Source organism: Physeter macrocephalus, chromosome 14, assembly GCF_002837175.3.
Source record: "Physeter macrocephalus isolate SW-GA chromosome 14, ASM283717v5, whole genome shotgun sequence".
Classification (NCBI taxonomy): Eukaryota; Metazoa; Chordata; class Mammalia; order Artiodactyla; family Physeteridae; genus Physeter; species Physeter macrocephalus.
The window spans coordinates 104,651,831-104,666,599 of NC_041227.1; the positions used below are offsets into that span (position 1 = coordinate 104,651,831).

Genomic DNA, 14,769 nt, shown 5'->3' on the forward strand with positions numbered 1-14,769 from the left:
ATCTTGATGATTCTGGCTAAGGGTTTATCAATTTTGTTTATCTTCCCAAAGAACCAGCTTTTAGTTTTATTGATCTTTGCTATTGTTTTCTTCGTTTCTATTTCATTTATTTCTGCCCTGATCTTTATGATTTCTTTACTTCTACTGCCTTTGGGTTTTCTTTGTTCTTAATTCTCTAGTTGTTTAAAGTGTAGGTAGGGTTACGTTGTTTTATTTGAGATTTTTCTTGTTTCTTGAGGTGAAACTGTATTGCTATAAACTTCCCTCTTAGAACTGTTTTTGCTGCGCCCCATAGATTGTGGCTTGTCATGTTCTCATTGTCATTTGTTTCTATGTATTTTAAAATTTCTTTGATTTCTTCCATGATCTCTTGGTTATTTAGTAGTGCACTGTTTAGCCTCCATGTATTTGTGTTTTTTACAGTTTTTTTTTCCTGTAATTGATTTCCAATCTCATAGCATTGTGGTCAGAAAAGATGTTTGATACTATTTCAATTTTCTTAAATTTTCCAAGGCTTGCTTTGTGACCCAAGATATGATCTATCCTGGAGAATGTTCTCTGTGCACTTGAGAAGAAAGTGTACTCGGCCACTTTTGGGTGGAATGTTCTAAATATCCATTAGATCTATCTGGTCTATTGTGTCATTTAAAGCTTGTGTTTCCTTATTTATTTTCTGTTTGGATGATCTGTCCATTGGTGTAAGTGGGGTGTTAAAGTCCCCTACTATTATTGTGTTACTGCTGATTTCTCTCTTCATGGTTTCTAGCATTTGCCATATGTATTGAGGTGCTCCTATGTTGGGTGCATAAACCTTTATAATTATTATATCGTGTTCTTGGATTGATCCTTTGATCATTATGTAGTGTCCCTCCTTACCTCTTGTAACAGTCTTTATTTTAAAGTCTATTTTATCTGATACGAGTATTACTACTCCATCTTTCTTTTGATTTCCATTTGCATGGAATATATTTTTCCATCCCTTCACTTTCAGTCTGTATGTGTCCCTAGGACTGAAGTGAGTCTCCTGTAGGCAGCATATATATGGGTCTTGTTTTTGTATCCATTCAGCCAGTCTGTGTCTTTTGGTTGGGAGCATTTAATCCATTTACATTTAAGGTAATTATCGATATGTATGGTCCTATTACCATTTACTGAATTGTTTCGGGTTGTTCTGGTGCTGAATTCTCTAGCTTTTGCTTGTCTGAAAAGCTTTTGACTTCTCCATCGAATCTGAATGAGATCCTTGCTGGGTAGAGTAATCCTGGTTGTAGGTGTTTTTCTTTCATCACTTTAAGTATATCCTGCCACTCCTTTCTGGCCTGCAGAGTTTCTGCTGAAAAATCAGCTGATAACCTTATGGGGATTCCTGTGTATGTTATTTTTTGCTTTTTTCTTGCTGCTTTTAATATTTTTTCTTTGAATTTAATTTTTGTTAGTTTGATTAATATGTGTCTTGGTGTGTTTCTCCTAGGGTTTATCCTGTATGGGATACTCTGTGCTTCCTGGACTTGGGTGCCTATTTCCTTTCCCATGTTAGAGAAGTTTTCCACTATAGTCTCTTCAAATATTTTCTCAGACCCTTTCTTTCTCTCTTCTTCTTCTGGGACCCCTATAATTCGAATGTTGGCATGTTTAGTGCTGGCCCAGAGTTCTCTGAGATTGCCTTCAATTCTTTTTTTATTTAATAAATTTATTTATTTATTTTTGGCTGCATTGGGTCTTCATTGCTGCGCGTGGGATTTCTCTAGTTGCGTTGAGCGGGGGCTACTCTTCGCTGCAGTGTGTGGGCTTCTCTTTGCGGTGGCTTCTGTTGTTGCAGAGCATGGGCTCTAGAGCACAGGCTCAGTAGTTGTGGTTCACAGGCTTAGTTGCTCCTCAGCATGTGGGATCTTCCTAGACTAGGGCTCGAACTCGTGTCCCCTGAATTGGCTGGCGGATTCTTAACCACTGTGCCACCAGGGAAGCCCCCTGTCTTCAATTCTTTTCATTCTTTTTTCTTTATTCTGCTCCTTGGCAGATATTTCCACCATTTTGTCTTCCAACTCACTTATTCGTTTTTCTGCCTCAGTTATTCTGTTATTGATTCCTTCTCATGTATTTTTCATTTCAGTTATTGTTTTGTTCATCTCTGTTTGTTTGTTCTTTACTTCTTCTAGATCTTTGTTAAGCACTTCTTGTATTTCTCAATGCATGTCTCCATTCTATTTCTTAGATTCTGGATCATGTTCACTATCATTACTCTGATTTCTTTTTCAGGTAGGCTGCCTATTTCCTCTTCATTTATTTGGTCTTGTAGGTGTTTACCTTGCTCCTTCATGTGTGACATTTTTTTGTCAGCTTATTTATTTTATTTTTTTTTGATGGGTGGGAATGTGTTCCTGTCTTACTGGTTGTTTGGCCTGAGGCTTCCAACATTGGGGTTTGTAGGCTATTGGGTAGAGCTGGGTCTTGGTGCTGAGATGAACTCCATGAGATTGCACTCCTATGAATATTCCCTGGGGTCTGAGGTTCTCTGTTAGTCCAGTGGTTGGGACTCAGAGCTCCCACCTCAGGAGCTTTGGCCTGACCCTGGGCTCGTGAACCAAAATCCTTCAAGCTGCCTGGGGCAGCAAGAAAAAAAAAGTAAAAAATAAAATTAAGACTAGTAAACTAACAGATATGTTAGGAAGAATATAAAAATAAAAATATAGATGAATCAACAACCGGAAGGTACATCAGTACCACAATAGTAAAAAAGAGGAGGAGGGAAAAGAAAAAAAAAGGGTGGGCAAGGCCTTGGCTGTGGAGGGCAGGGACTAAACAAGGGAAAGGTTTGGGCGGTGGGTGGGGCCAATGCTCAGGACCCACAGAGTCAGAAAAGGCCCTGGGAGCTGTGGGGTGTGGGGCTTAGGTTCAAGAAACAGAAGGGGTACCACCCATCCCTGGTCTCAGAGGGCAGGGGACCTCACCTGGGAGCCCAGCAGGCTTCCTGGGCTCAAGTGGGCAGGGCAAACGCCCTCCTCTCCTCTCCTGCTCCTCCAGTCTGGAAGGGCCCCTCCCGCCTGCCTCTTCTGATGTCCCTGGCCTCCCTCCTATGACCCCAAGGACCCACGCGGCCTGGAGGGGGCTTTGGAGGGCAGGGGGTCAGCCTGGGAGCTCAGCAGCCTCCCTGTTCCCGAGTGGGCATGGCAATTGCCCTCTGCTCCTCTCCCGCTCCTCCCACCTGCCTCTCCTATTCTCCCCTCGGCTTCCTTCCTATGCCCCCAAGGACCCACACGACCTGGAGGGGGGTTTGGAGGGTGCTTTGGAGGGCAGGGGATTGGCCTGGGAGCTCAGCAGGCTCCCCAGGCCCAAGTGAGCAAGACAATCACCCTCTACTCCTCTCCTGCTCCTCCTGGATGGCTCCTCCAACCTGCCTCTCCTGATCTCCCCACCCGCAGGGGCGCCAATCCTGTCTGGCCTCCACTTCTCCTCCCCCCTTAGTCCCCCTATATCCTACTGGTTCATTTTGGCATTCCTCCCGTCTCCTTGGGCATCAGAGTCCCCCACCAGCAGCCGGCAGGCGCCCTAGTTGTGGGGAGATGCTAACTCCGCGTCTTCCCACACTGCCATATTGACTCCCTCTATTTTATATATAGTAGTGTGTATATGTTAATCTGAAACTCCTAATTTCTCCCTCCCTCAACCTTTCCCCTTTGGTAACCGTAAGTTTGTTTTCGAAGTCTGTGAGTCTGTTTCTGTTTTGTCAATAAGTTTATTTGTGTCATCTTTGTAGATTCCACATATAAGTGATATCATATGATATTTGTCTTTCTCTGTCTGACTTCACTTAGTATGATAATCTCTAGGTTCACCCATGTTGCTGCAAATGGTATTATTTCATTCTTTTTTTATGGCCGAGTAACATTCCATTGTATATACATATCCCATCTTCTTTATCCGTTCCTCTGTCGATGGACATTTAGGTTGCTTCCATGTCTTGTATATTGTAAATAGTGCTCCAGTGAACACTGGGGTGCATATATCTTTTCAAATTATGGTTTTCTCCAGATACATGCCCAGGAGTGGGATTGCTGGATCATGTGGTAGTTCTATTTTTAGCTTTGTTTTTTTTTTAAACATCTTTATCGGAGTATAATTGTTTTACAATGGTGTGTTAGTTTCTATTGTATAACAAAGTGAATCAGCTATACGTATATGTCCATGCCACTCTCTCACTTTGTCCCAGCTTACCCTTCCCCCTCCCCATGTTCTCAAGTCTATTCTCTACGTCTGCGTCTTTATTCTATTTTTAGTTTTTTTAAGGAACCTCCATACTGTTCTCCATAGTGGTTGTACCAATTTACATTCCCACCAACAATGTAGGAAGGTTCCCTTTTCTCCACACCCTCTCCAGCATTTATTGTTGTAGAGTTTTTAATGATGGCCATTCTGACCAGTGTGAGGTGATACCTCATTCAGAAGGGCTTTCGTATTGGCACACTCAGCCTACAACCTGCTCGATTACCTATCCTACAGCATAGATAGACCTCCATAAAGTGTAACTAACCTTGCAACAGATGGCCCTAAGTCAGGGGCACAATTCCTCGTGAGAAATACAATTCTTTTTCTTGCTATCATTGAAGACGTTGCTCCCAAGACTTCTGCAACAGTGAACTACATCTGCCAACCAAGTTGGAAAGAGAACAGCACAAACGAAAAGGTCAAGTTTCTGAAACGAGAAAATGTGGCAAATTTTCATGCACAGATACGGCAAAAAGTGGGTATCACTGAATGGTGAAATCCCAGTCAGAGCCAATGAGGAAGGTATGCACCTGGAACTAAGCAAACTCAAGCGCAGCTCAGGGACTGCACAATTTGGAGGAGGTCCACTGTGTTCATTCCTCATTCCCCCTCTGGAGTGCCAGTCAGCCAAACAACCAGCGAACCCTGAAGGCCTACCCTGTACCAGGGCCACAGGAAGTAATAACTAGAAGACTGAGGATCACAGAGTAGGGGTAGAGGGCTATGAGACTGAGTAAGGGGGCTCCTAACTTCCCAGGGGAATCAGGGAAGGCTTATGAGAGAAGGTCAGGTTTATGCTGAAACCTGAAAGATGAGTAAGAAAGTAGCTACGTGGGGAGGGGCAGGAGGTCTTTCAATAAGAAGGACACATGAAAAGTCCAGTGTTGGGTGCTGAAGAGTGGAGAGGGGAAAGGCTTCTTCCCTGTTTCTGGCTTTAAGTCTTCCTGAAGACTCAGAGCTCTTGCCCCACTTTAATCCTCCGCAATGAGGAAGGCTGAGTTATCTGATGGGTATCTGTTTTGTGGCAGTCTCAGCCTATTGACAGCGATGCTACCTATCTGCTAGGAATGCCTGCGGGCACTCACCTGGGCCCCTGCTGCTTGTGGTGAGCCTACTCTTCCCCTACTGGAGCCAGTGTTGTGGCTGGATTAGCTCTTGTGGTTCTGATCATGATTGCAAGATGCACCTCACAGCAACCCTCAGGGAACTTTGAAACAGCAAGGTTGATTACTCAGAAGCCCTGGAGGGTACAGGCATACCTGAGGCCTACATACTGAGGTCATGGATAAAGAGAAAGAGAGTGCATACCTGGGTTCTGCCTTTACTGGGGTGCCTAGAGTTTCATGAGTTCACTCTTTATTGGTTAATTTAGAACACAGGATTGGGAATGAAGGAGCAGGAAGGGAAAAAGCAGGATCATTCAAGCGGTCAGTCATCTAGGTCATCCAGGGCTTTCTAAAGGGGGAACTTCATAGGTGCAGTGGCCTGGCTCTTTATGTACTTGTGTAGCTGGCAATGTGTTTATTCAATCGAAAGTTTAATGTCAGGCACCTACATTACAATCAAATAAGCTAATTGTCAGGCACTTACACTACAATATCATCCAAAGTTTAGTGCAGAAAACAGAAAGCACTGTAGATATTTTGGATAGGAAAGGATTTATCAGTATCAGTGCTCACTACTTCACTGGAAAGACTGGAAGGAGGGAAGAAATGGCTCGAGGATAGGGTCTCCAGAGGTGAGTCCGAGAACATGGAAGAACTCGTCCACTACTGTAGCTCCTACCACTGGAACACTGATTTAACATAGACCACCATAGTTGTAAGTCAGGGACCAGGAGCCCTCAGGCAAGAAGATGCCACGCCAAAAGATCCTTCATACACAGGAAGAATGGGTACTGGAACGTTGCTGCTGAAAAATCTCACGATTCTACAACCTGGCTTGCGAGAAAAAAAATAACAACAACCCAAAAGGGCCACCATCTAATTTCCACCTTATTTACAACACGAACCCTACCTACAAAGGCATCTGTGAGTATAGTTTTGGCTTTCTGACCTCTGCACTCCGGAAGGTGCCTATGAGGGTGGGCTGGCAGTTAAAAGCTAATTCATAGCGTTCATCACACTGGGGCACAGATGGTGGTCTACATTTCTTGACTGGGTGGAGCCAATCTAGCATGAATGCTGGCTTAGGGGGATTTGGCTTTCTCTTTCCCTCTCTACCAGGATGAGCAGGAGGCAGTGTGTGCCCTACACACTGTACCTTTCCCTTGGATGGGCTGGTCCAAGGTCAAGACTGGGTATTTGGAATTAGCAAGTGCATTCTGATTCAAACACTAAGCTATGTCTTCCAATTTATTTTGGTTTTCTTATCTGCTGACTTTATTGTGTTGTTTTCAATTGTTTCAGAACTTGGGTAAGGAAGAGGATACAATTTATAGGGCCCTCTCCAGGAACCCAACTTCTAAGAGCACTGCAGTGAAAAGAGAAAGGGGTAGAGAGACACCAATGAGGCTGAAGAGGGCCCTGATTCTATTAGGTCTTTGGGTCTGGTTAAGGATTTTGGACTTGAACCTAAGGCCATGGAGAAGCCCATTCTTCCACCTCAGGAGTGTGAGGTGTGAGGAGAGCCTGAAAGTCTACACGTCACCATACTTTCTCCTCTGACTCCTCTCATGACAAGACGAGTTCTGAGGTGAAGAAAGACAGAGGGAGGTATGAGAAAATAAGTGCTGGCCCACCTGGTAGACAGTCTCTCAATGGCTCTCAGCGATGTCTGCTTCCTGTATTCACGCCCTTGTGTAATTCCCTCCACTTGAACGGGGCAGGACATACTGACTTGCTTCTTAAGAATAGAATAGGTAAAGGTGATGAGATAGCACACCGGGATTCGGCTATAAAGGACGGTGACCTGTACCTTGCTCACTTTCTCTCCCTGATTCTTCTCTCTCACTTTGCCACGTCATGTGCTGCCCTGCGGAGAGATTCACATGGCAAATAACTGAGAGAGGCCCTCAGTCCAACCGCCTGTGATGAGCTGAGTCTTGCCAACAATCTCATGAGTGAGCTTGAAAGCAGACCCTTCCCCAGTTGAGCCTTGAGATGACTGCAGCTCTGGCTAATACCTTGATGGCAGCCCCATGACAGACCCCAACGTGACCTACAGAAACGATCAGATAATAATGTTCTAAGTCACGACATTTCTGGGTGATTTATTATGCAGCAATAGGTAACTAATACTAATCCATCAAATAAGGAGTCCCTAGGTCTCTCTGGACTTTGCTTCTTACCAAAGTGGTTGGTCAAAAAAAACAAATAAACAAAAACAAAGAAAAAAACCAAAGTGATTGGTCCATCCTGCAGCAGGGGACCACAACAAAATCGAGGTGCCTCTCTGCCATTAGTGAATAAGGGCCCCAAGGAAGGTTCCCAATACAGACAGTCCACGACTTACAGTGGTTTGACTGACAATTTTTCGACTTTAGATGGTGCAAAAGCAATATGCGTTCAGTAGAAACCATACATCAGATTTTGAATTGTGATCTTTCCCCAGGCAGCGACACCTGGTACAACACTCCCTTGTGATGCTGGGCAGCAGCAGCCACAGCTCCCAGTCGGCCACATGATCATGAGACACTGAGAACCATTCTTTCACTTTCAGTACAGTATTCAACAAATTACATGAGATATTCAACAGTTTATTATAAAATAGGCTTTGTGTTGGATGACTGTGCCCAACCGTAGGCTAACAGAAGTGTTCTGAGCACGTTTAAGGTACGTTAGGCTAAGCTAGGTAAGCTAGGTAGGTTAGGTATACTAAATGCAGTTTTGACTTATTTTCAACTTACGATGGATTTATCAGGATGTAACCACATCAAAGTCGAGGAAGATCTGTTCTTATTGCTCAAGATCCCAGCATCTACCTCCCTTAGGCACCTGAACAACTAAACAGACCATATGGACCCACAACATCCAATCTTCCAGAATAAGAACTAGGGGACAATCTAAAAATTAACCAAAAGAACAGGATGGGGAATGAGATTATTCTATAACTACCCTCATTCAAAGATAAGTATACATAAACAAGCAAACACAATAAACATGAAAACACACACACACACAACCAACCTCAACTAAAATGGAAGAAATCAACACAAAATACAAAAGATAGATGAAACAGATGAGAAACATTCCTTGGAAGGTTTGTACTAGGAAACTCTAAACACTTTGCTTCCTCTCAAGGAAATTAAAGCAAACGCTGAGTTCATGAAATAAGAAATTAAGAAACAGATGAGAAGACAACAGTTAATAAGGTGAAACAGCAGCTGGCATAACTAGGAAAAATCAATCTCCATCCTCCAAAGGTCATAGAATCTACAGTCTTCTGGGCCACTCTAATCAGAAACATAGAGGAAATTTAACTCCGGAAAACAGAGTTCGGCCAAGGCAAGCTGAAACATTACAAAGACTACAGTCCACCCCTTCTCAACTGGCCACCTACACGTTGCCCGAAACACCATTTAATCTCCAAATAAAGACAAAAACAAAGCTATGCTTCTGCTTAACATGACACACTATCCCTCTTACAACCCAAACCATTCTAATCTCATCCCCAAGAGAGCATCAAGGTCCCTTTTTTGTCTTTGGATAACGTTCATTCTTTTCCTAGCTGATTCACACTCCTGTTTTGACATCTTGTAACTTAAAACACTTACATATAAAGTGATTATGAGCACATCTCAGATTAGATGATAGAGATTGAGAGAGGAGATAAAAAATTTTTGGTTAATATTTATTAAAATATAGTCACATCAAAATAAAGAAGAAATGCTTTAAACTATTAGAGTCCTCATTCTACAGCTGGTCACAAGGCCACAGCTAGTATTTATAACTATCATCATCTACTGCTCCTTCCATATTTCTTTTGCCCTCAGCAAACACCTCCGTTGTCAAAGTTCCTTGCCTGGTGAAATGACTCAAGCCCTTTGTGAAGGATCTGGGACATTAGCAGTCTAAATTGGGTTGTTGTAGTTTTCCACTGATCTTTTGTTTGTTTGTTTTACTGATGTATAATTGATTTACGACGTTGTGTTAATTTCTGCTGTACAGAAAAGTGATTGTTATATATATATATATTCTTTTGATATTTTTTTCCATTATCGTTCATCATAAGATACTGAATATAATTCTCTGTGCTATACAGTAGTAGGACCCTGTTGTTTATGCATTTTCCATTGATCTTAATCAGAGGATATGGGAGTACTAAGAGGCACCCCAAAGGGTCTCCTGCAGTACCCCTTCTTACCCCCCCCGTGCAGCAGCAACCCAGTTCCCCTTGATAGTCAGGTCAATCACCCCAGCCAGTACTCTGCCTATTGATTCAGTGCCCAAAGAGGCCAGATGGTAGCTTCAAGTTCCAATTTAATGCAATCTTTGCTGTGTCTCCTTGTGAAAGCATTTCTCCCTTTGTAATGAAGATCTCTACACCAGCAGATGCTAAAACCGCAGAGATGGGAAGCAAAACTTTGACTATTGGATCATTAGGGTTAATACTGAGAGGATTGACTTTCATATTTATCCCTTGATTCCTGAACTTCTGAATCCAGGGTATGGGAGAAACATAATGCTGCTTTAGAGAATTTACCACAAACCGGAGGACACTGCCCCAGCCCTTGCAAGATGTCACCACCAATTCGGCAATATAACTGAATCTTCAAAAAGTCATTCAACTGTCTGTCAAAGCAGTTGCTTCGAGATGATGAAGACTAGGGTTGGACCAGTGAATTCCAAGAGCATGAACCCACTGCTGTATTTCATTTGCTGTGAATACTATGATGGTGGATGAGACATCCTGTAAGGCCACAGATGGTAGTTTTGGCAGAAGCGTTGTGGGCAGGGAAGGCAAATCTATGTCCAGAGCAAGGGTCAATTCAAGTAAGAACAACTTGATGCCTCTTCCAAAATGAAAGTGGTCCAATGTAATCAACCTAACACCAGGTAGCTGGCTGATTCCTTGCGGCAATGGTGCCACATCAGGGGCTCAGCGCTGTCTCCTGCTGGCAGATTGGGCACTGAGCAGTAGCTGTAGCCAGGTCAGTCTTGGTGAACACACGTTCATGTTGCTGAGGCCATGCATAGCCTCCATCACTGTCACCAGGGCCACTGTTCACAAGTCCACAGGAGTTGCTGGGGAAGGGGGCTGTCTGATGTCTACCAAATGGGTCACATCCCATCCACCCGATTATTAAAACCTTTTTCTGCCCTTCCATGAGCATTCACATGGAACCCAAATATCTTCACGCTCTGCCAATCAGAGAGCTCTATCTTCAGACCTCTCTCCTTCAGACCTTTCGATTCTCCAGTTGTGCTCCTTTCACTTCAACCACCCAACCAAACCATGACTCGGGGCAGACCCTCTCTTCTGGCCATCTCTCTTTGCAGGCAAAATAAACAGGTGTACTGCTCCCAGTTCTGTCCAGTAGGAGGATTTCCCTTCACCACCATCTTCCAGGGCTGTCCCAGAGAGGAACTCCAGTGCCAAAGCGGTCCACTTTCAGGTGATGCATGCATATCACACAGAACCATCTACCAATCAAGCCTGAGACTTCTTCCTCAGTCAACACATCATAGGGAATCCCATGAAGGCATGGGTGTGGGTTGAGAGAGAATAAAATGTAGCAGGAACAGGGGCCTTAGGCAAGTCTGGGAATTTGCTATAGGATCTTAGGGCAAGAGACTAACCTCCTCAGACAGGGATGGAAGGGCTGCTTCCAGTGGCAAAAAAGCTTTGAGGTCCCAGGTTCATTGGAATCTGCCCATATGACATATCATAATGTTCAAACTTTCACTCCCTCCCCCCAAATACCCTAACCTCTAACAAAAAGACTCTGTGAGGTTGGGAATTCAAGTTGTGTTGTAATTCAACGACCGAAGGACTCATAAGACTCAGTAACTAGCTATACTCATAGTTCAATTTTTTTCCAGCAGATGATACCCGGCAGAAGCAGCAGGAGAACGATACGCATTGGTGGAGTCCAGGGGGACCCAGCACGAGCCTCTGGCATTCTCCCCCGTCCACACAGGAGTACAGGAGCCCTCTCTTCCCAACAGCAAACCAAACTGTGGGGAAAGCATGGAGCACCACCCAAGGAAGCCTGTTTTAGTCTCAGCTCAGAAGGGGCTGGTCACGTAGGCATAACCTGTTAGTAACTCTTTCCTCACACACTGCAGGACGAGACTTTGGGTTTGGTTTTCAAAATCTCAGCCCCACAACTACAGGAAGTGGTATTTCTTTCAGGGCTATCATAGAAGCTATCAGGTCCCTTTGCAGATCTTGAGCCATGAATTAAAACTCAAAAGTCCCGAACTCATCATTTTAATTTTAAAGAAATGTTACAATTTTTGACTGAACAAGTATGCTTTTAGGAAATTATTGTAAGAAAATGATAAGGATGTGTGTAAAAATGTAACTAACAGGATAAATCACCAGAGCACCGTTTATAAAAGCGACAAACTAGACACTGCTTATGGGAAACAACTGGGCATTTGGTAGGTAAATTATGGTACATCCATAAAATGGAATGCTCAGCAGACATCATACTGATGTGTGAACAAAGTAGACTGTGAAATAACATAGCAATGATTGTGTTTTTTGTAAAAAATATATATGTATATATAGCAAAAAAAGATTTGCAAGGATAAACACTTAAGTGGTAACAGCGCTTATCCCTTGGAAGGGAGCATATGAGTGTTCATTTTGTTCTTTGCCTGTATTTCCTGTTTTTTCTATAAATCGCATAATTTGCTTTTGTAGCAAGAAAATGTTAATCTATTTCAACCCTTTATTTTGATGAAAACAAATCCATTTTTTTAAAACTTAGTTTTCAGAAGCAGAAATGATTTCCAAGTTGTCACAGAGGCAATGATTTTGTTCTCTGTCGAAGCTGATGGGACCCTTCACAATCACAGCCCAAGTGAGGTTCTCCCCCCGAGTCAGATTCGAAGGGAGAAGAGTGGTTCCTACACCTTCAGGGTGCTTGCTTCGGCTTCCATGCCCCAAGGCCAAGCAGCTCACCTCCAGCCCAGGCCATCCTATTCTTGCTGCGTCACCAGCCTCATCATCTGCAGAGCCACGTCCCCTTGGTCGGAAGGAACCTGGAAGCAAGCAGTATCCACATTAGCACTCCTGGTTTCATGCCTGGGGCTGGGGTCAGGGCCGGCATACGGAGACCCTGCTCCCAGGAAGGGGGCCAGCTCTGTGACAGCAACCTGGGAGGACAGCTGCACCTGGGTGCCATTCCTTAAAAGAGCGTCCCTTCTGTGAAATAACCCTACTTTGGACAAATCCTCTTCTGGGCCCCCACCTGCTGGGCTGCAGGGGTCTAGAGAAGCCAGCATTTAGGAAGGAATCTCCCATTCCATTTGGGGCTGATCTGTTGATTTCTTTCTTTTTTTTTTTTTTTGGCCACACTGCATGCAGGATCTTAGTTCCCCAATCAGGGATGGAACCTTCACCCCCTGCAGTGGAAGCGTGGAGTCTTAACCCCCGGACCACGAGGGAAATCCCTGTTGATTTCTTTATAAGGGCTGTGCTTATGTTACTAGGATCCAGCCTGTCCAAGGAAGAGGAAAGATTGCAAACATTTTCAAGGATTCTCTGTGTAGGAAGGGTCCCAGAGCGGAAGGGAAACTAACAGCAAATCTGTAAGCCAACAAGACCCCTTGTTTAGGGCACCCCTGCTTTTACACAGTTATTCAACTTTTTGTTTTCCTGTAAGATTTTTCAAATAATTCTTGTAAAAAATCTCCTTCCCACACACCATCAAAGGGGGAGGGGCAGAGGCCTCGGTTTATCCTCCACAAAGATGGCGGTAGAGCAGATGGCTCCAAGTTCTGAAATTCTGCGGCTCCACGATTCTCTCACACTCCTGCCCCCGACTCTCCCGCCAGGCTTGGTCCCCAGGAGGCACAGGCACAGTGGGGTATGCCAAAACGACACTTAACCAACTAAAGAGGAAGTGGTTGGGGGATGATTTAATAACAGTCTCCAACAGCTATTTTAAGGCTGACCCCAACTGATGCCTTGTTCTATGGGTGACAAACCAAGAGGAAACGGGTCTGAACTCCTCACAGAAGTGACAGCCCACAGCTGGTTCCTCCTGCCTCCCCCTCCTCTCTGACTCCGCAGAGACCCTTTCTTGGAATAGTGTTGTGCTCTAAGACCTCCTACTGCCTTTTCCCAGTCAACACCGAAGGTACTCAGAGCCATGACAAAATGCCTTCTTAACCCTGTGCCCTGCTGCCTTGTCCACTGTCTCTTCAGATCAAGTTTATTAAAAGGGTGGGCTACTACTTCCTTCCGGTTTCTTAAAGGAAGTTGTCTTCTCTCCCTCACTGCTCATTCATTCGCTCTGTCCTTACCGTGCTGGCTTCTGAGCCTGCCGATCCACTAAACATGCTTTTGCCACAATTACCACCAACATCGGTGCACCCAAATCACTGCTTACGCTTCAGTCCTTTATCTGAGCTCTTGGCAGCATTCGACACCACTGGCCTCTCTCTGCCTTGGGGATGTCCCTGGTCTCCCTCCTACTTTTCTAGCTATTCTTTCCTCAAGTCTCATTTGTGGGTCCTTCTTTTTCCTCCTGCCTCTTAAATACTGGTGTATCCAGGGCCCTGACCCTGGCCTTTTCCATATTTGACTCCCGAATCTCCATCTCTAACGACAAACATTTAACTCCAGACCCACAAATACACAGTTTATATAGTCAACTGCCTATGGATAGCCCACTTGGCTGGTCTATAGAGAAACAGTTACCAAGTCCTGCTTATTCTCCCTTCTAACATCAAATTCCTCTATATCTCTCTCCCGCCTGGATTATTATAAAACCATCTTAGATCAGCTCTCTGCTCCAGTCTTGTCCCATTTCCTCTATTGCTAGAATGTTATTTCTTAGACAAATCTGGTAATTTTACTCCTTTGCTTAAAACCCCCCAGTGGCACATCATTGCTTTCAGGGTAGGTCTAAGCTCCTTACCGAGGTATGCAAAGTCTCCCGCTCCAGCCTCATATCTCCTCAGTGATGCGGAGACAACCCTTCGAGGACGCAGTTGCCTGAAGGCGCCGCTGGACTTGCACGCACTGCTCTATTTGACCCAACACCTTCTCCTCTTTACCCAGCTAACTCCTGCCCATCCTTAGGGCCTTGTCTTTGACCCCCAAGCCTGGGCTGGGCCCTCTTCCCAGGGCCAAGCCCCATCTTGGGATTTCTCACCCCATTTTACTAGAGTCTCTTTGCCTGTCTGCCGTTCTGGTCCATGAGGTCCCAGAGGACAGAGATGGTGTATCATCCCTCTGTGTACTCCCAGTACCTAGCACAGGGATGAGTAGTTATGAGACACTCAAATGTTTGCTCAGTGAATAAAGGAACCAAAGAGTAACTTTGGTTTCTCTTAAAGCTTGCAGCATCTTCATTTCTGGGAGGTTCTTTTTTTTTTTTTTTTTTTT

At 44.4% G+C, this 14,769-nt stretch overlaps 1 protein-coding gene across 3 annotated transcripts in view; it reads right to left on the reverse strand.

Annotated features, from left to right (window-relative positions):
• SCPEP1 (serine carboxypeptidase 1) overlaps positions 1-14,769 on the reverse strand; it is a 67,082-nt gene that overhangs the window by 13,466 nt on the left and 38,847 nt on the right. The window contains exons 13-14 of one of the 3 annotated variants that reach the window (XM_028498688.2): positions 12,337-12,416; positions 7,180-7,236 (exon numbers count right to left, since the gene is read on the reverse strand). In XM_028498688.2, the coding sequence (XP_028354489.1) occupies positions 12,354-12,416 (63 nt within the window). In that variant the 3' untranslated portion in view covers positions 7,180-7,236; positions 12,337-12,353. Of the gene's footprint in view, positions 1-7,179; positions 7,237-11,589; positions 12,417-14,769 lie in introns of those variants that run through there. The other 2 variants (XM_028498689.2, XM_024127895.3) reach the window with 2 other exon arrangements.